The sequence below is a fragment of the Helobdella robusta genome (genome assembly GCF_000326865.2).
Source record: "Helobdella robusta unplaced genomic scaffold HELROscaffold_7, whole genome shotgun sequence".
Classification (NCBI taxonomy): domain Eukaryota; kingdom Metazoa; phylum Annelida; class Clitellata; order Rhynchobdellida; family Glossiphoniidae; genus Helobdella; species Helobdella robusta.
In genome coordinates this window covers 161,329-185,854 of record NW_008705398.1, presented here as the reverse complement: position 1 = coordinate 185,854, position 24,526 = coordinate 161,329, and the positions used below count along the sequence as shown (strand labels likewise).

Sequence of the window (24,526 nt, the reverse complement as noted above, 5' to 3'; positions counted from 1 at the left end):
GAAAAAAATTTCATTGGCAGAATCGTACGAGTTCACGGCCTAACAGCAGCGTTCTTGTTATAGACGTACCAAAAAATAATTAAATTACAATTTTAAATAATTCTAAGTTATAAAATACAAGTTAAAAGAGATGATTGAATAAAATGAACTGAAGATCGATTAACATCTTAACAAGTTCGCTCGTATCATGCAAACGACACGAATGAAATAAAACTGATATGCTGACAGTCTTAGCATATTTTAAAATATAACAACAAAAATTACATCTCATAGATTCAAATATCCTAGATGTACCATATAAGGATAGCAGAGAAATAAAAATTTAAGCAACCAGTCTTAACAATACTGCCAGAAAATTTGAAACCAAATGAATTCCCTAATTCATAAAAATATTACAAAAGCAGTAAGAAAAATGGAATATATAAATCTAGATGAATTCAATCCCTTCATATTTTAATTCACCTATTTTAAATTCTTTCATCAAATTAGTGCCATCAATTCTATAGGCCACAATATATGAAGCAATCTTGCCCTTATCTTCTTCGGATTTCAGTGCAATGATTACAGAATCTTTGGTACCAGGGACAAATTTGAAAGATGAAAATCCTCTTGTGTTGTGTTGAGGTCCGAGGTGTGACATTTCAATAGAATAGAAGTCCTCATCTGACCTGAACAGAATATTTGTGGCCCTCTGCTCATCGTCCTCCTCTGTGTAGACTTCCCTGCTGGCTCTCCTTGGCAGGAAGAACCACTGATTGTAGACGGCACTCCAGCTGACGGCCTCATGGATCAGGTAGCCTGTTCAGAGGTGTGGTGGTGTAATTTTAATTGGAAGTTCATGCAACTTTAAAACTTGAGCAATTTCAAAACTCAATTCTTAAGCTAGAAGCAGGTGGTTATTTTGAATTTTGATAACAGTTATAGATAAAAATTATAACAATAAATTATATAATGAATAAATAATAATAAATAAAGAACACAAACCAGGCAGTTCAAATCCACCAAACTTTCTCAACTTATTGTAGACATCAACCCAGTTGTGGTGTTGCACATCCCCCAGGTAGCCCACACTTTTGGTCCACTGTGGATTCAAATTCTCAACAACACCCTTTGTTGATGTCCACTCCTTTCCCAATCCACCAACCCACATAATCTCATCTTTAACCGTCATCCACTCACATTTGAAACCTTTTTATTCAAATAAATTACAAAAAATTTAATATTATCTTGGCTTTGAAACAGATTAATTTTTCATCAAAATAATAGAAACCTTTGCTAAGATGACCATTCCCATCATTTAGAACTGCAAAAGGTACAACCCTGTTGTCCTGAGTGATTTCAAAAACCATACCCGTCCTATCATCACATGTGTAGAGTTTGCCATTGAACACAACCAGGTCGGAAAGTTCCATGGCTCGACCCTTCAAACTCAAATCGGAATGTAGCAGTAAGTCTTGTTCATCCAATTTCACATCAACTTTTGAATGTTCCTTGTTAATAGTCAGCCAACCTTTCCTCATGTGACTAACCCAAGAACCATCCGATTGTTTTGAGCTGGTGTCCAAGTCGGATATGATGGCAATCCTAAATGATATATCCCCATTTAGTGAATACACTGGGGATGTAAGTGGATACGTGCTGTTGTATTTATTAGTGGCAGCTCTGTAATACATTCGTGTGCATTGTTGATCATTGATTGTTGAGCCCTTGTATGAAACTAATATGAGAACAATTCCAGTAAGAACAAGTAACATGATGACGAGACACTGTAAGACACGGTAGGCATTGATTGAGAACGATCGATTGATTCGGTAGGGTGTCGGTGCAGTCACTATTCGCATCCAATCACTCATGCGGTAAGCCAGATCAGACTCACGACTTTTAGAAAAAATTCCTGACATTATTTTTTGAGTCTGACATTTTTATTTCATTAATTTATTATTATTATTTGTTAATCATCATGATCATATCAACATGCAACTTAATTTTTATTACGATTTATTAAACTTTGTTTCTGATAAAAAGCAGACGTCTGCTGCAGTTTTAGAAGCAGAACTTAATATTAGAAGAGAGAGTTAGAACTTTGCATCTTGTGACTCGGAAGACAGACACACACGTAAATTATTTTGGTAAACTGATCGTCGTAAAACTTTAAAAGTATAAAAATTATAAAATCAGATTACGAAAAAAAAGAGAAACGGCCAGATAAACACTAAAATTAGTCAGAAACAGACGTGTACAGTAAACCAAAAACTAGAGGGATCGATTAAAAGTTAACTTAATTACACGTCACCAGCGACAACCATATACTTAGAATCATGTATATAGAATACCAATAACTATTTATAAAAAAATATTATGATTTAAAGCTCTATGGTTTAATATTTCTCATCTCAAATATAGAGTTTTTTGTTTTTCACCCGTAAAAAAAAAATAAAATTTTATTGACAAATTATTGTTATTAAATGCATATTTTATATCTGTTGTTTTCTCCTTTTCTTATATCAATTAAACTTTCATATTTAATTATTGTTTAATAAATATTAGCGTGTTTAATTTATGGCAAAATTATTTTAACTTCTAAAAAACTTTTCACAAAAGGTCATCCATTTATTTCAAAACTTATTTCGAAGATGAATTCGATTGAGTTGAAATCTCACCTCATCTTATCTCAAACTACCAGACTCATGAGAGTTTAAAAAAATCATTCAGCTCTATATTTATTTCATTTTGATAGTTTTAAATTTTCAGAGGAAAACAGCCATTATAAGTTTTATATCAATGAAACACCACAACACCAATAACAAATATAAGGAATTAAGCGATAGATCAATCAAGCATTATCATTTTAATGTTTAAAATGAAAGATACGTTTAGTTGGGGAAGTCTATATAGCCTTCATACAGCTATCATATATATATAAAAAATGTATGTGTGTGTATAGTTAGAAAATCTTTCACTTTCCCAAATCATTCCTGTACATCTTCCTCTTGATGACGTCATCGTCGTTGAAGGGCGTCTTCCTGTCAATTTCCTCGAACTCAGCAATGTCATCATTCCTCGCATACCTCCCAGATTATAATTAAATCAGTTAATTAATTGATTAACCCCCAATCAATTTATTGATCAATCAGATTAATTTAATCGATGTTAATGTTAATGAATTTGTTTCAATTTGATGATGACGCGAGTATATGAAACGAGAAGAACGTACTTGGGATGGCTTGAAAATTCGTAATCAAACATGGATCTTTTGCCCTGTGTGTGTGTGTGTGTGTGTGTGTGTGTGTGTGTGTGTGTGTGTGTGTGTGTGAAGAGACATATGAATGAGAGTGTGGCAAGAGTAGCAAACATCCCTCAACACATTCATATGTGCGTGCATTAAATACTAAATAATGCACTGCGCTCAAATTTGTTACGACTCAAGCATCTTTTATTGCACACGCACAAAGACAGGCAGGCAGACAAAGAGACAAAGACAGATGGACAAACAGACAGACTATAGACCGAAAAGAAGAAAGAGAAAGAGACGCAGGCATTTACATGAGCGAGAAATCTGTAAGATTCTGGCAAGACAAGTTTATTATACGTGCAATAAAATGCTCCCACAACAACAATTACAACATCAACAACATTCTAGAGATAGTGATGATGAGAAAGAGAGAGGTTCGAGAAGGGAGGAAGGAAGGGAAGGAGGAATGGAAAAAAAGAGAAAGACGGGCAAGAAATTTAAAGAATGAAAAATGTAAAGTTGTCAAGTAGGAGAAACAAATAAAACGAGATTGAAAGAAAAAGAAAACAAATGAAGGAGAAAGAGAGAGAGAGAGAGGATATAGAATGTGTGTATAGGATAGATGGAGTGAGAGGGGTAAGAATTGTTATCAATCATAAGGAGAGGTAGTATGAAAATTCAATTTTAAAATCTTTGCTCGGTCGTCTGCAGGCCACGGAATGAAAAATGAACGAGTGCGTGTGTGTCTGTGTGTGTGTGTGTGTCTGTGTGTATGTTCCTCAAATTAAATGAGGGAAAGATGGATGGATGGAAAGAAATGAAATGATGTACAAACTGCCGTGCCGAATGAATGAATGAAAGAATGAAAGAAAGATTAATGGAAGGATGGATGACGGGACGTAGGTTGAATGTGAATGAATCAATGTATGGATAAATGGATTAACAAAAGAATGAACGATTGAGACAACAAATGAATGAGAGTAAGAATGTAACGAAAGAAAATGAAAGAAAAAGAGACGGTGAGAAGAGAGAGAGAGGGAGGGAGGAGAGAAAGATAGAGACGAAAAGAGATTTTGTGTTGGAATAATATTTACGATGAAATAAAACAGACGGTTCATCCCTGAATTGCCGGGTGACGTCATATGACGTCATGTGCGCTGCTAATATTTCCTTTTGTTTTCGTGCCATTTATCAAATTTTGAAGTCTCATTCCAATTTTAAAAAGTTGTTTATTAGTTGTTTATTTCTGCATGCATTAATGCATGTATGTGAGTATGTGTGTGTAAGGTTGTGGGTGTATATATGCATGCGCGTTTTTATGTTTATATATGTATTTATATGTTTGCTTGTTCGTTTGTCTGTCTGTCTGTTTGTATGTATGTATGTTTGTTGCTTGTTTGTAGGTATGTTTGTTGTTTATATACATGCATTTGGCTGTTGTGTGATGGAGCACGATGAGTAACCTTCATCTTATCCTCTTATTCACTTTCTCCTTGTGTGTCCCACTTAACCAACATGTGTGACGTGTGTGTGTGTGTGTGTGTGCTGTATTTTATGTATGTGCTTTAACTGCGCTTTTATTTCTATTGTATTTAAAAACACTGAATAAACCTGATCAAGAAATGAAATAAATGAAATCTCGGTCCAACCATATCGGTCCTAAATTTGGTTCTCCTGTTGAGCGATCGGTGAACGGGACTCCACGAAGCATCCCTCGACACACGAGACTCGCCGGTAGCTGGCCCACTGAGAGGGCCCTCACTGCTACCCGCCTGCACACTACCCAGTTGAGAGCAGCAGAAGATCGTAATGACCAGACTGAAGAGAAGGAGGCAGGTCATTTTGCTGCTGCTGCTGTGGCTGCTGCTGTGGCTGCTTGTGACGTTTTTGAAAGTGGGAGCCATTGTTATTTCTGACGATGTGGCGATGATGATGATGATTTTGATGATGACGACGATGATGGTGATGTCACCACAAAATCAAAAATCAGTGATGACTTGATGAAAATACGAAAGAGTTAGAGAATCGGTTTGTTTTGTATACATGCATGGTATGTATATGTATGTATGTATGTATGTATGTACATATATATATATATGTGTGTGTGTTTGTGTGTGTGTGTGGAACGCATGCCAGAAATCTAGATACATCAATGATCGATCGGACAAGGCTTGCTTATTTAAACTACAATAACGTCACTTCATACTCCGCCTCATCATCATCATCTTCTTCGTCATCATCCTTATCTTCATCATCATCATTTACACGTGCGTCAAAACACACACACGCACACAAACAAACACATCTTGAGGTATGTAAAATTCTCAACCGATATAGATGACGACGATGAAGATGACGATGATGATAGTAATGGTAATGAGGAGGTTATGCACGGTGTAGATAGGACAATAAATTAAAGGATTTGAACGCTCACTGGATTCATTGTCAGTTTATTCATGATACACTGAACAATTTTATCAATTTTATCCGGCTCTCTCTCTCTTTCTCTCTCTCTCTCTCTCTCTCTCTCTCTCTCTCTCTCTCTCTCTCTGTGTATGTGTTTCATCAGGTACTAGACGCAGAACAAAACGACGATTGAAAAACTGAAAAACTCACAAACGCCTTAAACATCAACAACAACATGCACCAATGATTAAACGACATCAACAACAACATCAGCAACATCAACTGTAACAACAACAACACCACCAGCAACTTCAACAACAACTTCAACAACAACATCAACAACAACATCAACATCAACAACAACATCAACAACAACAAAAAGCACCGAAGAAAGTTCCATGCGCGGACGATGCAAAGTGATTGAACGATGCAACAGACACATTAGTCGATGGAGAACTTCAACAAAGAACTCTAATGTATGGCAAGCCGAAGTAGAAAAAATAAATAAATGCTTAGGTATGAATAAATAAATAAATGTCTATGGGTAAACACGCACATATACATACGCATGTATGTGTGTACGCGCGTGTGTGTAATGTCTCTCTATCTCTCTCTCTCTTTCTCTCCCCCTCTCTCAATTTCTCTCTCTCTTTTTCTTTTTCTTTCTCTCTCTCTCTCTTTCTCTCTCTCTCTCTCTATATATATTTTTTTTGATTTTTCTCACAAAAGACTTTTCGAGAACGTTCAGTTTATTAAAATTCAACATAGACTTTTTTTCGAATTCATGCTGCATCAATCAATATATGTAATATGTGTTTTGAATGTGTAAATAATTTGCAGAACTTTTCTAGCTAAGAATCATAATGATGATGACGATGATGATGACGATGATGTGACGTAAGTTCAGTCGGTACTGAAGGTCAAACTTGAGGTCATTACGCATCAAATTACACCGTACATGCACATTGTTATCATTATTATTATTATTGTTGTTGTTGTTGTTGTTGTTGTTTAAATCTTCATTTTATTTTAATTGCACTTATTAACTTTCTGCTCCTTTTTAGCGCCCGCGCGTTTAAGAAGTGTGGAAATTGAAATATCACCACGAATATAACTTTATTGTTTATTATTATTTATTATTAATATTTATTATTTATATTATTTATTATTATAAGCTATTATTATTATAACGATAATAAATATTATCTGTATTAGTTTATCGTCACTTTTTGATACAAGATGGTTGGTTTATAAGAAATAACATTTGCCGAGAGATATAACAAAAATATTAAGAATAAAAACCATAAAAATACTAATAACAATAAAATAATAATTATAAATAAGAATAATAACAATATAATAGCAATTAAAGTATGTTTGTGAGTAATTAATATTCGGTGCGTGAATGGATCGGGCTGGAGTTTGATGAAGTGCCCGACTATTTGCTTTTGTTTGCTTTCCTTTGTTTTTAAAGTATGTGGTGTTTGTTTGTATGTGTGTGTGCGTGTGTGTGTGCTGGCGTGTTTGTAAGCGTTCTCTTGAGGAAGTTTGTTTGAATAATAAACGACTCTCAAATTGACCAATATATATGGATGTTTGATGCCAACTATTTTGATTTGAAGACAAACACACACACACACACACACAGACACACACACAGAGACAGAGACACACGCAAAAACTCCCACACATACACAGAGGTTGCTTCATAGGTACGTTTTTATTTTTTGCATTTTGTTGGCGGCTGTTGTCCATGTCAAAACATTGAATTTTCAAATTTAAATATCTTAATTCAATTGTTTTCTGGTTGCATTTGCATTCTTTTGTGCGTGTGTGCGTGCGTGCGTGCGTGCGTGTGTGTGTGTGTGTGTGTGTGTGTGCGTTTGCATTTGTTTGTATGTGCGGTCGGTTGTATGCGTACCTGTGTTATTGGCATACAGCGTTTTTTATATTAAAATTTTTCAGTTGATGATGAAGTTGTTGTTGTTGTTGTTGTTGTTGTTGTTGTGATGATGATAATGTTGTAAAGATGTTGTTGTTGCTGTTGATGATGTTTTTAAAATGCGATGCGATGATCGTGACGTCATTTTGTTGTTGGAAATTAATTTCAATTGTCAAACATCTCATGAAAGGAATGATGTCTACTTCGTTTCAGGAAGTACAAACGAATGAAAGATTGAATGAATGAGTGAACAAATGAATGAACGAATTAATGAACAGACAAACGAACGAATAAATTAATTGAAGATATTTGAATGATTGAACAAACAAAAATTAAACTTTAAAAATTCTGAAAATTAAACAAAATGAACATGCAGGTGAACGAACAAACAATGAACAAACAAGTGAACGAACGGGTGAACGAACCTTTTGATAACTTTCAAACGGTTCGTCCTTCCCTCTTCCAAATGTGAGAAAGAGGTAGAAATAGGGATGGATGGAGAGATGAAAAGCGAGGAAGATAATGAAGTTGAGAAAGAGAGAGAGGGAGGAAGATGAAATACAATGGAAATCTATCAATTTAAGTATTCAAAAATACAATAGAATCGAATAAATTCGAATAGAATCGAGTAAATTCGAATAGAATCGAGTAAATTCGTATAGAATGCAATGAAATCCTATCTAATTACCGATACGACATCAAATTGAGAAATTGAGATGAAATTTTTAAAAACTTATAAATAAAATCCTATTTAACCTTAGTAGAATTCTTTGAAAGAGTGAATGAGTGAATCAAAATTTCTTTTATCTAGCAGTTCTTTTCTTTCTATCCTGAATAAATGATTGTTTGACAAATAAGATGAATGAATGAATGAATGAATGAATAGAACGAATTAAAACAAATATATCAATCAAATAAAATTATAGATGAAATAACTGAAAATTAATTAATTTTCAATTTTCAATACGGTGAAATAATCTCGAGATGAAACGCCTAACGTGATTGGTTGGTCGCAAGTGGTCTTCAGCCAATCACAGAGCTTTATATAGGGCTTTAAAACATCACTATCGCAATCCCTATATTATATATAAATTTGAAGGAACTATATAGATGCATGTGTACATATATGACACATAAGTACATTATATATATATATATATATATATATATATATATATACACACTCTTTTGCATTATCAAAGTATAGGGTTTCATTTAGATAAAAAAATTATTTCTAAAATGCATTTTATTTCAAGTTTTTTTTTTGCAATAGTACTAATCACAATAAAATCAACACCACCTATCATCACTACTACTACTACTACTACTACTACTACTACTACTACTACTACTACTACTACTTCTACTACTTCTACCACTACTACTACTACTACTACTACCACTACTACTACCACTACTACTACTACTACTACTACTACTACTACTACTACTACTACTTCTACCACTACTACTACTACTACTACCACTACTACTACTACTACTACTACCACTACTACTACTACTACTACCACCACCACTACTACTACTACTACTACTACTACTACTACTACCCCTACCACTACTACTACTAAAAACAATACCACTACTACTACTACTAAAAACAATAACAACAATAGCATATGTAAAAAATAGTTGGGATTATGATGATGATGTTAGTTAAGTGGTAGAGTAAGAAGTTTGGGGAATCCTTTTTTGAATGTTTTGAATGAAAAATTAGTTTTGTTAGTCGTTTTGTAGTATTTGCCGTTCGTTCGTTCGTTCGTTTGTTCGTATATATATGCTCGCTCGATCGTTCGTTTGTTTGTTTTTTTATATGTTCGTTTGTGCATCTTCTTTTGATATCTTGGCCTCATTTTTGGAAGGAACAAAACGTAGGAGGGGAACAACATGAAAAGATTAACATTATAGTTGTTTCATCATCATAAATATTATTATTATTATTATCATTACTATTATTGTTGTTGATGTTGTTGTTATTAATGTTATGCAATTTTTTTTTCTTGTTTTTGAACGTCACACGTTCAGTCGTCAATGCCAAATAGTTCCTCCTTGACTGAAGGCTAATTCCAGAATTTGGCTTATTTGTCATCGTTTGTTGGCATCATCTTAAAAGGCAACACAGGCAGTAGGTGTTGATGATGATGATTATGATGTTGTTGTCTAGATGGTGATAATGATGATGTTACTGACTTGATGGTGGTGATGATGATGATGTTGCTGACTTGATGGTGGTGATGATGATGATGATGACGTTGTTGTCTTGATGATGATGATGACGACGTTGACGCTGGTATCTGGCTTATTTTGTTTCTTTTTTCAAATTTGATTGTATATGGTTAATTGTTAACTGATGTACTGTTAATAATAATAATAATAATAATAATAATAACAACAACAATAATAATAACAACAACAATAATAATAATAATAATCATCATCATCATTATCGTCGTCGTCGTCGTCAACATCACCAAAATCCTGATTACATTTTTTACGTACCACGTGACTCCCTTTAATTAAATTCTCTAAATCATCTTCATATTGGGCGCTATAAAAATCTTCAATTAACATCATCGTCATCATCACCATCATCGTCATCGTCGTCACCATCATCATTATTTATAGATATAATACTGATAGGATATACAATCATTTTGTGATCGTCGTCATTATCATCAACACTACCAATCAATAAGCTTATATGAAGAAATTGTAAAGAATGAGCGAATGAATGAATAAATGGATAGAATGATAGTGGAATGAATAAACGAATGAGTGAATGAATGATTAGATAAATACATACATAAATAAACAAATAAATACCAAAACTATAACTCAATAAACGATATATTAATTTATCTATTTGACAACTTGATTTCAGATAAATGAACGAATTAAAATGACAGTCTAGCATTTGCGAATAAATTTCTCAAAAATTTTCTGCCAAAAATATTGCACTAAAAACATTTTTTAACGAGAGATGGCAAAAGCAACACAAAATTACTATAATTAATTTTACTTAGCCATCCCTGAATTAATTAAACAGCTGATCAAATAATCAATAAGAGGGCGGAGCCTGTTTCGAAAAGTGAATCGCAGAAAGAAAAATTGTTAGATCGGTGAAATTGATGAATTAGTGAAGTCCTAACTCTGTCCCCAGTTGCAAAATTTCGATGAATTTGCAGGATGTCAAACATGAAACGGACCAGCCGGCAAATCAACTCAAATACGTCAACTTTAACGGAGATTACACGTTAATAATTTATTTCTTTGTCTTGGCTATTTTTTCCCAATTCAAAAAATAAATAAAATAAACGAACTAAACGACAAATATTTTATTTATGTTAATTAATTAAAAAATAAAAATTGATTTTCTAAAATTTTCATTATAATTATCTCATATACTCATACTTTATTTTGTGCTGTCTTTGATTTGAACTGAAGTTTATTCTCCTGATTGTTTCTGCTTTTGTTAGGTTCTTTCATCATCACTGTCATCATCATTGTCATTATCATTTTAGATTTATAATCTTCTTCATCATCATTCTCATCAGGAATGAAATTTGATAATAAAATTGAATAAAATTTGTTGTCTGGATGGATTGTGTGGATGGATTGTGTGGATGGATTGTAAAGATAGGTTATTGTATGGATGGATTATAAATATGGATTGTAAGGATGTATTGTAATGATGGATTGTAATGGACAAATTGTCTACAGGTCGCTGTTGACAGGCCGCAATGGAGATTACAACATTTACACGTTGGCCAACATCAGCAAGTCCCTGCCATTGCTCTATACATTTCGTTCGTTTCATTTTTATTGTTTTTTTCAAATCTTACATGTACCCACCTATTAAAATTACACATATATTATATCATATATATATATATAAGCATATATATATATATATATATAAGCATATATATATATATATATATATATATATATATATATATATATATGCTTGTGTTTGTCACAAGATTTTTGCTACCAAATGTTGTTAGACAATGAAAAGTAAATTCAAATGAAAAAAATTATTATTTATAATTTTTATAGCGAGCAATGATGAGGTGATATTAGTTGAGAGATTGCTTTCAACTAGTCTGATAGTTTTTGTGACGGCCAGCCAGCCTTCGAGATTAGTGTTGCATCATTTTAGGAATCAGAAGGAGGTGTGCACCTATAACTTCCCCACCAACATTCTTGCTGTCAAACTCAACAAATCAGTAATTTCCCATTTTTTCATTATATTTTTTAGGCCCACTTTTGTTTTATTGATTTTTGACATGTTTTTTCTATTATCACCCGAGTTACTAAATTATGTTTTTAATGGTTATTTGAAAAAAAAATTTTAAAGTTTAAAGTTAAAGACATTTTCATCACACCGTTGCCAGTGTTTTGTGGTTTGTTTGGAGGACAGCATCAGCATACACAGCATTCGAGACCTGAGGACCTTGCACGTGATCAGGGATGTACCTTTAAACACGCACATCACCTGCACACTCAGTCCCAACTCTCCGACGAATTGTTTTGTCGCCTACCCTGCCAGCAATCACTCCGGGGAGGTGGCCATCTTCGATGCAGAGAATCTTGTTGGTGCTTGCTCTCTTCAGTCATAATCTCATTCACTTTTAATCTATTTGAAACTACAAATAAATAAATTTTAAATCGGTGCAAAAATAATGTCCATTTTGTGTTGCCTAATTTTTCGTAAATGTTTAAATGGAAGATAGTAGAGACTGTTTGGATTGATTCGTCATAATTTTTTAAAACCTAGTCAAACAATCAATGAAAAAATTTACTGTTTACAAAATGATAAGGTGCACCAAAAATCAATCAGTCAACTGCACCCAGAGTGTTGAACAACACCAAGAGTCTACCTCAACGACAGATTGCACGTCACATGGCAGACATTTAAAACCTTAACACGCTTGTCTTACGAGGTTCTGCTTTGCCGAACTTTTATGCCACTGCCAACGATGAACTTATTTCTCGTTGGCAGGTGAGCGTAGATTGCAGCAATGGTTTCTATTTTGATTGAATGTCTATATTCTAGTAGAGCCCCGTTCTTTGCATTTTTAAAATGGGCGGTTCGAAGGGGACATTATTTTTGCAGCAGCATCCTTCCTTTTGTAGTTTGTAATTAATTTCGCGCGCCCGCCACCAACGCAGAGGCCCGTGTGGTCCATCGACGCCCACGACACCGTCATAGCAGCCATGGCCTTTTCATACGATGGACTCCTATTGGCTACTGCTTCTGTCAAAGTACTCTTCACAATTATTTATCACTCAACTAATGATGCGTTCGTTCGTTCGCTCCATTTTCATTTGTCCATCGGCACGTTCACAACATTTTCACCGGCCGGCTCATTCGATGCATTACAGACTAACTACCGAACGACTGACGACTCCATTTAATGATCATCATTCATTCATTCCATCAACTTCATAATTCGTGCAGGGGACGGTGATTCGAGTGTTCTCGGTTGCGAGCAGGTCGAAAGTGTTTGAGTTCAGGAGGAGCATGAAGAGGTTCGTCGTCACGGGCCGTGTCAAAATTTGAGCAGAGTTTATTTCATAGATGTTTGTTGTGCGTGCATTTTAGAAATTTGCACTATATAAATACATTTCCTTGATTGACTGATTAATGAGAATGAGAGATGAATGGTTGAAATCACGAAGGTGTGCCACTGTGTACTCGTTGGCATTCAGCAAGGATGGCAAGTTTTTGTGTTGTTCCAGCAGTACCGAAACTGTTCACATCTTCAAGATCGACCTCCAGAAATTGAAGTTCGTTGATTGGTTCATTTTCTTGTTGAACGGTTGACTGATTAGTTGATTGATGGATGGATGGATGGATGGATGGATGGATGGATGGATGGATGGATGGATGGATGGTGGATGGATGGTGGATGGATGGGCTGATTGATTGTTGAACTTTTAGTTATGCTATCATTGCCATCTTCACTAACACACACACTCATCAGCGCAATGAACCAAGAGGTTCCGTCAAACGAGAATCAAGGATGGATGGATTATTTAGGTCAGGCCATCAAATCCTCAACGACCTACTTACCGGCGCAAGTCACGGAAGTGTTGAGTCAAGAGAGGGGCTTTGCAGTGGCCCGTCTGCCTTCTTCTTGTAGCAGCTTCACAGCAACTGCTACAGCATCGTTATCATCATCTCCAGCCAATACGGCTGCTGTTGCTTCATCACCAACTGCTGCAGCTGCTTGTAGTGCTGCTGTTGCTGGTGGTGGTGGTAGAAATGTTTGCGGCATTACAAGGTTAGTTTGTTTCTGAACGTAAAAAGTAATCAATCCCATTCCTTTCACTCATCTTATTAACTCATCTGTGCGTCCAGTATTGAAGGTGGTACGTACGTGATGATAGTTCAACAGAACGCTGAAATGCTGGTTTACAATGTTGATGTCGTCAATGGAGGAGAATGCAATATTGTTGCTCAATATAGGTTGGATGGTTGGTTGACTGGCTGGTTGGATGGTTGGATGGCTGGCTGGTTGGATGGCTGGCTGGCTGGTTGGTTGGATGGCTGGCTGGTTGGTTGGTTGTATGGCTGGTTGGATGGCTGGCTGGTTGGATAGCTGGCTGGCTGGCTGGCTGGTTGTATGGCTGGCTGGTTGGATAGCTGGCTGGTTGGTTGGTTGGATGGCTGGCTGGCTGGTTGTATGGCTGGCTGGTTGGTTGGATGGTTGGTTGGATGGTTGGTTGGTTGGCTGGTTGTATGGCTGGCTGGCTGGTTGTATGGCTGGTTGGCTGTTCCATGATGATGTTTTCAGGCGCGACGTCACTTTCAAGTTGTGATGCATATTTGTGGCGCTATTTTTGCATACATGTTAATTGTACATTCTGTCACATGATTACTTGCTTAATTTCAATCAAATTATCTGCAATAACACTTTTTTGAAGCTTGAATATCTCAGGGATTCCATTTCACCACCACCACCATCTCCCCCCTCCTCCCCCTCCTCTCCATCATCATCATCAGCCTCCAGTCCCTCGATCAGTCCAACCGCCACCATCCTCATCTGTACCGTCGTCGTTGTCATCATCAACTCAGGAACAACCATCACCAGCACCTCCCTCATCATCATCATCATCTTCCATCGACCAAGATACCACGCCCACCGACTGTCACTCACCTTTGAACGACCTTGAGTGGATGAAGGTCAAGAAACTTCCGCGCGCCAACACATCCCCACAATGGAGTCCTTGCAGGCGGTCTTATGCCAGTGTTGTCAACAGCCAGGACAGTGGAGATATGCGAGGAGATGGTGCGTGCAGGAATGTGCGTGGCGATGGTGCGTGCAGAGACGGCAGTGGATGTTGTCGTAGCGGCGATTGCAGCCCCATTGAGGTAGCCTCACCATCCACATCTTCCTCATCTGGATCATCATCATCTTCTGCATCTTCATCATCGTTAGCTTCGTCGTCACTTCAGCCACCATCTCAAATTAGATCTGATCTGCAGCCACCACAGCGACTGCAGCCAACTAAGCAGCAGCAGCAACAATTGCAGCCAAAAAAGCAACCACAGCAGCCACAAAACATTTACTACCAACAACATCAGAACCAGATGTTGAAATTCGAAGGTGAATTGGTCCTTAGGGATGCGATTGTGTCCATCGAAGGTGGTGCTCCTGATGACGATGATGATGGTGGTGATGATAGTGATTATGATGATAAAAATGATGTAAGTGACCAATGGTCGAATCATAAATAGCTAAATAATTAACTAGATTAATGAACTAACTGATAAATTATTTCTAACCCCCTCCCCAACATGAAGACCTCTACATGGACGCCGAGTGTGGCTGGCTGGAAGACAGTTCCGAGTTTCCTTCCATCATCAAAAAAAAGTAAAACACTTGGCAAACATGGGGTGAACACTTGGCGAACATTTGCGGTGAACATGGCAAACCGGCCATTCAAATAAACATTACTGCAAATAATAACATTCTTCAGCTATCAGTATCATAATGCTTCCTTACTACAACTACTACTACTACTACAGCAATAACTACTACTACTGCTACTACTACAACAACAACTACTTCTACTACTACCAAAACGCAACAAATAAGTGATTCATCGCCATTGTAATTACTGAGCACTATGATATTGATTCTAAAGTAACTTCTTCTGAAGTTATATAATAGTTATTTTTATAGTCGTCGTTGTAGTAGTAGTAATATTAGTAGTTGTAGTAGCAGCTGTAGTAGTATTAGAAGTAGTAGTAGTGGCAGCTGTAGTAGAAGCAGCGGCTGCAGTAGTAGTAGTAGTAGTAATATCATGTTCCTTTCGTATCACGTTCTTCATCCAGCATCTATCTATCTACCTACCATATTTAATTCATTACAATTTTATGACGCAACAACATGATGTTTCATCATCATCGTCATCATCATTATCATTATTATAATTATTTATAATTATTTATAATTATTACGCCATATAAAGTGATGAAGTCGTCGCCATTTCAAATTTATTATTATCATTCTTCCAATGTTATTGCTGTCGGTGATTTTATTGTCACTGACCTTTAATAATTATGTCTCGTCATAAACATACTCAGAAAATATTAGTTGTATAGATTAGATATATGTGTTCTCCCTCTCTTTCTCTCTCTCGCTTTTTCTCTATATATAATGATAGAAAGAGAGAGACTTTGTTTCAGTGGAATTAATTTTCCATTATTAAATTGTAATTCATATCTTAATTCGAAATAGCACGATGACGATGAGTGAGTCTTTTATTATCTCATCAGATATTATTACACACACACATACGTACACACATACATAAGTACACAAATACATACACACATACATGAATATATACATATTTGCTTCGTTTCTTTTGTTATATGACGTTATGTTGGATCATGTTTATTCACACTTTAACGTATTCATCATCATCGCCATTTTAATCACCATCATCATCATCTTATTCATCACCATCATCTCTTTGTAGCTTTACTGTGTTTTATTAAATGTATTTGACGTGTTTCTACGTTCACATTGTTGCATCACATTTCTCAAGCTTTAATCCAAGTTAAATTTAAATACATTGGTTGGTAGGAATATACGCATATATATTGAAAAATGTCACACACATGTACAAGCACACATACACACACGTACACATACACACCACACACATTTATATATTCAAACAGCTACATATATAAACACAAAATGATAAAATACTTTCAAAAAGAATGAAAAAAATATAGGATTTTAATCTAGTTTCAATTTTCTTAATGTGCATTCGCTATTTTATGTTCCTCTTCATTTTCATTATTCAGTCTAATTTATTTATACCAAACTATGTATCACTTTTAATATATTAACACGCGTATTGATTCATTAAACTAACACATTTCTCGCGTTTGATATCATCATCAATGATACAAGTGTAGATATATATATGATCAAAGTTTTTAGATATACTTTTAACAAGATACACACTAGAGACGTACCGAATATTCGAAATTTGGATTCGGCCATTTTTAAAGACCGAACAGCCGAATATTAAATATTTTCGTTTAAGCTACCGATCTTTTTCGATTCCAGAACAATAATTCTTGAATGTTATTAGGAAGGAAATTTATTTTTGCCATCATGACTGGTGAAACATCTGAATTTGAACAAGAAATCGATGTAGAAATGCTGGATTGACATAATTCGCTAACAATTTTTAATAGCTTGTATCCATTTGTGAGTTTTTGTCTTTAGTCAAACGGCAGATCAAATATTCGGCTATTCGGTAAAGTTCGCCCCGATACACACAGATATTTTAGTCACAAATTATTATCTATCTAACCACTTATCTACTGTTACGTTGACATTTATTCAAGTTTTTCAAGACAATTTCACGTCAACTTATATCTACTTCATATATATACATACGTTTATACAGATATACCAGCATGTATGTGCTTATAATTAAATGTTTTACTTAAAACAGTGGGTACATTACGTTAAAATATTGTATATCACGATACATCTCTAACATTTTATTACTATATAATTTCTACACATACATACATACTTATATATATATACGTACATACATATATACACAATTATTTTTGTGTTTCAAGAGTTTAGGTTGAACTTAACATTAACTCTGGATTATGCAATTGCAATGTAATAAACACACAACTCTGTGCAAAAATATACCTAACACAAACATTGAAACTAACCAATACAATATGTGTACACACATACACAAACACACACACACACATATATTTATACGTACACCCTTAGTTACAGAGTATTCTTCATACTTACTTAGGAATTATTAATTCTAATGCGGAGAAATAGCCATTTACATTTGGGACTATTCAAATATTCTGGATTTCGCATTGACTGAAATAAAATTAACTAGACATCTCTATTATAGAAATTGTTTATGAAATTTTTATATTAAATGAATTTACTTTATTTCAATTTTTAATAAAAAAAATCATGTCTCCCGGACGATATTATCATCATAAGAAAGAGAAGCACCAACGACAGCAGCAGCAGTGTTTAAAGTTGCTGGGGTGTCGTCAGGTTGTTGCTGAGATGTTGCTGGTTGCTCTTGAGACAAAAAATTGTCGTTGCTGATAACTTGTTGGTTGTTGTCGACCGCAGTAAACGTGTCAGCAACATTTTGTTGCTGATGTTCAGCTGCTGTTGCCGCTGGAAGATGCTGCTGCTGGCTGCTTTCGACAGGCACCAGCATGAGCTTGTCCTTGAAGTTCATTGCCCTCCTCACGGATTCAATATCGATGACGTCGTCTGGTCTCGTCTGCGCCCATTAATTATAATAAATATTTTAATTACTATTAGCATAACAAAATCGTCTGCGTCCATTAATTATAATAAATATTCTAATTGCTATTAGCATGACAAAAGCGAAAAAAACCTGCTCGATCAGTCCCGCTAATTCAGAAAAGACCTTTCGAGCTGCGTTTGATGAAGCAAAAAAGTATTATTACATGATTCATTCATATGCATGATGAATAATTGCATTGCAAAATGTTATCAACAGACACACACACACATCTTCAAAGGATGACATCAACTAATAAGAATTATTATTGTAACTATGCTGACCAACCTATGTCGACTTCATTATCAGTTGGCCTGCAGAATGCGTCAGTTGATCTCTTCCAATGGCTCGAACTCAACGACGCCCTTCGTTTTTCTTCCAGGGTCAGCAGAAGATTCGAAGTCTTGCGTAACTGGTTGTCCTGCTGATTGTTGCCGAGTGGGCCGCTGTCGCTAGGTAGGTTGCAAGTCGCTGGGTTGTTGTCGTTGTCAGTGGTCACCATGTTATAAGCTGTTGCAATGATCTGCATGTTCTGTTGTTGTTGCTGCTGCAGTTGCTGCTGTTGCAGTTGCTGCTGTTTCAGCAATTCCTTCTACGAAAAATTTTAAAAACATTTCAAAATTGGAACAAAACACAGAGTCTCAATCACCATCGCCTTGTGATCATCTTAAAATGTGATTTTGAACAACTGCATGATTGGGATGTGTAATTGGAATGATGATAATGGGATAAAATTGAAATATTAGAAATGGTTAAATTGAAGTAATGACAAAATAGAATGAAGAAAAAAAAAGAGAGAGGGAGTGAGAGAGAGAATAAATAAATGCAAGCCTCTTTGAGGATGGCTTCAGTCTTCATGTGCTCGCCATTTGTGAGGACATCAAGCAAGTTGTCGACCATCATTGTTGCATATTCGCCACATCCAGACACAAACTCTTTCAAGCTGTCGTCATCATCATCATCATCCTCGTCACCATCCTCATAATTATTATCACGTTATGATCACACGAACAACATCAGTTTTAAACATTGAATTGTCATCCGTTATATTTAAATAGATGAATGACGAAAAAAATTGAATGATTTACATCAGTGCTTCGAAAGTGTAGCCCGCAGGCAGAATGACGGACTAACAAAAGTATCAAGAAATTCGTGGGAATTTTTATATTTTTGGTTAGTTACAAAAAGTTTGAACAGAGTTATATTTATTATTAATTCACGTTTTCAAGACAAAACACAAGAACTGCTTGGATATTTGTTCGCCATTCGGTACGGAACTATCTCCAAAAGAACCGCGACTTGAGCCACTAACAAAAAATAAACTCGTTTGCCACATCAATCATACACGAATGAAAGTTTAACCAATCATGGTTGAAAATCTCTCCTATTTACAATTTTTCATCTAAATTTGTTTCACTTTTTAGCATTTGTCAAATGATCAAATTATTAAACTAGAATAAGTTAATTTGTATTAAATATAATGGAGATTGAATGAATGTCGAGACCACCACGCATCAATCGTTGTATCGAGTTTCTGCTAGTGAATATTTAGAACGTGCTCCTACACCTACACCGAATGAACTTCTAATGCCATTCACGTTCTGTTCAAAAAATCAGGTCAGTTCAAAACTGCCTTCTTACGATCACTGCCTCCGAAGCCAGTTCTTCCAACGGTGGCTCCTGCTAATCGCATTAGAATTCACGGCGGGTGGACAGATAAGTTTGAGAAGCACTGATCTATACCAAAAAACAAATGAACGTTAACAGAAAACAAGACGAATAGAGAAGAGTAGCAGGAGCAACTGAGCAGACTCACACCTCTTTGCGTACTGAACGCCAGTTTCGTCAGCGTAAGTTGCGAGCAGCAAGTTCGTCGTCTCCTTATCGACATTGGCGTTTGAGCTATCATAAACCGGAGCATACGAGCTGAAAGCACCGTAGCTCAGGTACGTTACTGTTCGAGAGAAAATAAAATAATGTTAGTATTTAGAGAATTTTACTGTAATTGTAATGCGCCGATAAATTAGGACACCAACGAATGAAGAGAAATAATTAAATGAAGCCTGACCTGGGTTGATTTTATTCCGGATGTCATCTTTTGGCAGGTTGACGTGCGACTGGCCGGCGACCAACCGACCGACCACCCCTCCCAAATCCACCACTCTCTCTTTCTCTGATACTAATTCAAATTAGGTTGTGACGTACAATAAATAGGAACAAGATGAATTACAAGAAAATAATAATGCTGCTGCTACTGCAAATGTAAGCTCATCTATCGCCTAATAACTAAACTGAATGTGTTGATAGAAAGATAATTTCTAATGAAATTTGAATGAAAATCAGTGAGAGGTAGTGGCAAAAATATTCAATGAATGAAAGAAGGCCACTAACTGAATCCTCTATTATCTGGATTGAGGATATTCAAAACAGTTGTACCATCTGCCTCCTTCTTCAAGTAACCAATCTTAGTAAAGAAAACAAACAAACAGACAAACAACATTGTCGCCATGAATTTTACACGGTATGATATTAAAAATGTAATAATATCAAATCTGCTGGAGACCTTGCTGTTAGGTGCATGAGTTTGCAAATTTTCGGCGGCAAGTCGGGCAGCCGTCTGCACCTGCTCCAAAATCTCGCTGGCCGTCAGTTCATCTGGGATTGCTTCAAATTTTCCCAATCTTTCAGAATAATTAAATATATCAAAAAAATTTTTAAAACAGTCAAATGAGTAAAAATGATAAGAAATAAAATGATGAATGTTTGAATTTATGAACACTAACTCAACATTTTGGTTGCTGGCATTCAGATCTGGTGCTCTATCCAGTTCACAATATCTGCTTCTATTAGCAATGTTGCTACTGTTGTTAATATTATTTATATTATTAATATCATTGTTGTTAGCATTGCTTTCCTTGTCACAATCGATAATGACATCGTCATCGAGATCAACATCCTCTTTTGATAGATTGGACATGAATGCAAATGTCCGCCTCATCTGATTCATTCGTTCCTGCAAGCAACAACAACGACAACAGCAATGATGAAACCACAATGAAGAACTTAAAAATAAATTTGGAAATTATGATAAAATCATAAAAATAAATCAACGGAATAATTTGTGTACCTTTCCAAAATACTTGAGTCCAACGCCAAGTAAACGTCTGCCTTCTTTGTGGTAGATGGTATCCGGCTGGTTGTAGTCCATGCAGTTTGCCATCATCAACTTGAAATCATCCTGCAGGTCATCAATTCGCAATAATCACTTCACCAAAAAACTTATAAATAAAGACCATAGTTGAAGAATTAATAAAAAAGGTAAACAATAATTTCAACGAACCCTATATTCCCTGACAGATTGGTAAAATCCAGAATCAATTTTCTTCTTCATTGTGCTGAAGTCCATTGCTTTTGAAATGACCTTTGAATAACCCGGAGCTATCAGATCAGTTACGGGAAATGCAAAAAAGCCATTTGGGTCCTTCCTTTATATAGAAAAAATTTTTGAGCATAAAACTTCTTAAAATGTCAATTTTATTAGAAACATTTCATTTAAAATTTAAACAAACCAACTGAACATTAAACAAATTTGTAAAAAATTTGTAAAAAAATTTGCTGGTGAACCTCTGAAGTTGCTTATGAAGATGATCTAGACACAATTGCAGGGGGGTCCTTTCCTCAACAGCACCAGCAGATGCATTCATGTTTCGTTTCTCTCTCTGAATTCTGCTGCTGCTGCTGTTGGTCATTTTGTTATTTGAGGTAGTGAGGTCATCCTCACAGTATTCCTCCAACTGACTGTCCTCATCTGAGTCTGTCTTGTCATTCATTTTTCGCTTTTTGCGAAATTTTCTCTCGCTCGCCCCATCGCAAGATGTCGCTAAGTTCGAGCTAAGTTCAGGCGTCCCCGGATTGCTGCCTACTTTGAAAATTAATTTCAGGCTGGGCTTCTCCAGATTTTCTAAAAAAAGTAAAAAATTAGCATTTAACGGAAAAAATCAAAATAAAAAAAACACAAATTTTAAAAAATGTTAAAAAATTACGTTTCCTTCCGTGCATGATTTTTTAATTTAACTTATAAACTACTAAATAATTAATAAATACAAATTGAAAGTTTGAAATGAAAAGTGAACTGCAATTGAGAATGGGTCAAACTATTTGACATTTTTGAAATATTGGCTTATTGGCTTACATCGAAAATTGCATGGGTTTTAAGGGTCAAGCTATATGAAATATTTATTTGACTTATTATATTTAACTAGACGTTTTACATTTTGTAAAATCAAAAATATAGCCAACAAAACTGAACTGTTTCGGGCTCATATAAAAAACAAGCAAAATATATTTGACCATAGAGTGTTATGTAAATCTGTTACATGTTTAAACATTTTTCACTTTTGGACTCAAATAAAACACAATTTTAAAATGTCTTTGAACCATGGAATTACATTAAAGTCTATGTTTAAAGTCATTTAATTTTAGTTTAATCTCTAATCATCAAACTGATCATGTGAATCCATCCGAATTTGTTCAATTCCAACATACGAATTATGTATATTATGAGTGTTATGTAATTCTATGTTACATGTTTAGGCTTAAACCCCATAACTGGACTAATCAATTCGATCAATCGGTCGGGCTATTTGACATGCTAGGATTGTTGGCTTACGAAATTGCATGGATTTTAACGAGCTAGCTATATGAAATATTTACTTGACTTAATATGTTTAAAACATTTTAGTAATTCTATTTAATTTTATTTAATAGAATTATTTATTATTAAATAATTTTTGTTAATTTGAATATAAAAATTGCTTTTGGTTCGGTGAAATCTAACCCTTACTGAAGCCGAAGGTTGGTTTACTAGGATTGAGCTATACTGCTATAGTCACCTTTTTTTTACACCATTCGATCATGTTAAAATTTGTTTGCTTATGAAATAAATGGCCTAAATAGATCAAAATTGTTATTTGAACAACCATCTTCATTATATTCAATGAATATTTTACATTCTGCTGGTGCTCATAGAAACTGGTTGCTGAAATCATACGTTGGCTTACAGCAGTGGCTTATAGGGTTTCACAGAACAGTTCACAGCATAGCATGACTACATCAACATACCAAACAGAAATTATTTATACATGCATAATATATACAAAGTAAATCAAGAAATATTCAAAAATTATATAACCAAATTAAAAAAAAACTAGAAACCAGTCGACATTTAATAAATAAATAGATATTAAAAAGATTGTTCAAAAAGGTAAAATTTAAGGCGACGACGAGAATAAAAAGTAGTTTGTTTTGTTCATGGATATATATATATATATATATATATATATATATTATCAGTGATATTTTTAACAGTGTATTTATCATTATTATTGAAAATATTATTTAATTAATGATAAAGAAAATAGAAATTAGATAAAAAAGCTTAATTGAAAAAGCGTCTAGTTCGTATTTGTTTGTATCATGTTTGTATCATGTTTGAAACATGTTTGTTTTTTGTATTGTGTGCGTAATGCGTGTGTGCGCGCAATTATTTTTTTCTAAATTTTAATTTTAATTCGAGCTATGGCTCGCCTATGTTCAATTAACTCAGATCTCACTTTCCTACTTTCAACTGACACAATCCCTAGCCTACCTGTTGGTTGTTAACACTGCTCATTTTACAATTTATATTTGTGGTTTTATGTTACAAAAGTAGGAAAAATTAAGAAGAATGGACAAATTACGACAATATAACAACTAGCGCATGCATGCATGTATATATATGTGTGTGTGTGTTTATATATGTACGTATGTATGTTTTTAATTTACGTGTGTATGTGTATAATAATTTAAACGTAAGTCTTAAGTTCTATAATAATATAATAATTAAAGACTTACGTCTTAAATTCTATAATAATTCTATATTACGTCTTAAATTATTAAAGACTAAAGTTAGAAAGTTAAAGTTAAAGAAAGTTCTATAATAATTTAAGACTTACGTCTTAAATTATTATAGAACTTTCTAAGCAAAAGAATTAAAAAAAGTGAACGGCATTTAGTGAGAAGCCCCCTCGCCACGTCAA

The 24,526-nt window shown here is 34.9% G+C and overlaps 3 protein-coding genes across 3 annotated transcripts; 1 reads left to right on the top strand and 2 right to left on the bottom strand.

Moving 5' to 3' along the window:
* Positions 1–427: 427 nt before the first annotated feature.
* Positions 428–1,754, bottom strand: HELRODRAFT_69675 (hypothetical protein; the record flags this gene model as incomplete). The annotated part of the gene is made up of 3 exons (XM_009030606.1): positions 428–798; positions 985–1,188; positions 1,271–1,754. 3 exons carry the CDS (start codon positions 1,752–1,754, stop codon positions 428–430), a joined length of 1,059 nt encoding a protein of 352 aa, XP_009028854.1.
* A 9,538-nt stretch (positions 1,755–11,292) lies between these two features.
* Positions 11,293–15,488, top strand: HELRODRAFT_189501 (hypothetical protein; the record flags this gene model as incomplete). Its single annotated transcript, XM_009030643.1, has 10 exons — positions 11,293–11,407; positions 11,661–11,776; positions 11,999–12,196; positions 12,777–12,869; positions 13,066–13,136; positions 13,287–13,394; positions 13,592–13,891; positions 13,969–14,076; positions 14,535–15,256; positions 15,415–15,488. 10 exons carry the CDS (start codon positions 11,293–11,295, stop codon positions 15,486–15,488), a joined length of 1,905 nt encoding a protein of 634 aa, XP_009028891.1.
* A 713-nt stretch (positions 15,489–16,201) lies between these two features.
* On the bottom strand, positions 16,202–22,575 carry HELRODRAFT_189500 (hypothetical protein). The gene is given in 15 exon segments (XM_009030642.1): positions 16,202–17,136; positions 17,156–17,341; positions 17,523–18,425; positions 18,543–18,583; positions 18,738–19,041; positions 19,281–19,392; positions 20,268–20,403; positions 20,518–20,628; positions 20,841–20,913; positions 21,013–21,130; positions 21,233–21,462; positions 21,577–21,687; positions 21,790–21,934; positions 22,074–22,410; positions 22,493–22,575. 13 exon segments carry the CDS (start codon positions 22,506–22,508, stop codon positions 18,099–18,101), a joined length of 2,061 nt encoding a protein of 686 aa, XP_009028890.1. The 5' UTR covers positions 22,509–22,575; the 3' UTR covers positions 16,202–17,136; positions 17,156–17,341; positions 17,523–18,098.
* Positions 22,576–24,526: the final 1,951 nt, after the last annotated feature.

Bases quoted from the DNA above. Each gene is read 5' to 3' on its own strand.
- HELRODRAFT_189500 (XM_009030642.1), bottom strand. The intron at 21,131-21,232 runs GTTAGTGTTCAT...TTATTCTGAAAG, and splicing joins GCCAGCAACCAAAATGTTGA to ATTGGGAAAATTTGAAGCAA. The intron at 18,584-18,737 runs GTTGGTCAGCAT...CATCAAACGCAG, and splicing joins TGATAATGAAGTCGACATAG to CTCGAAAGGTCTTTTCTGAA.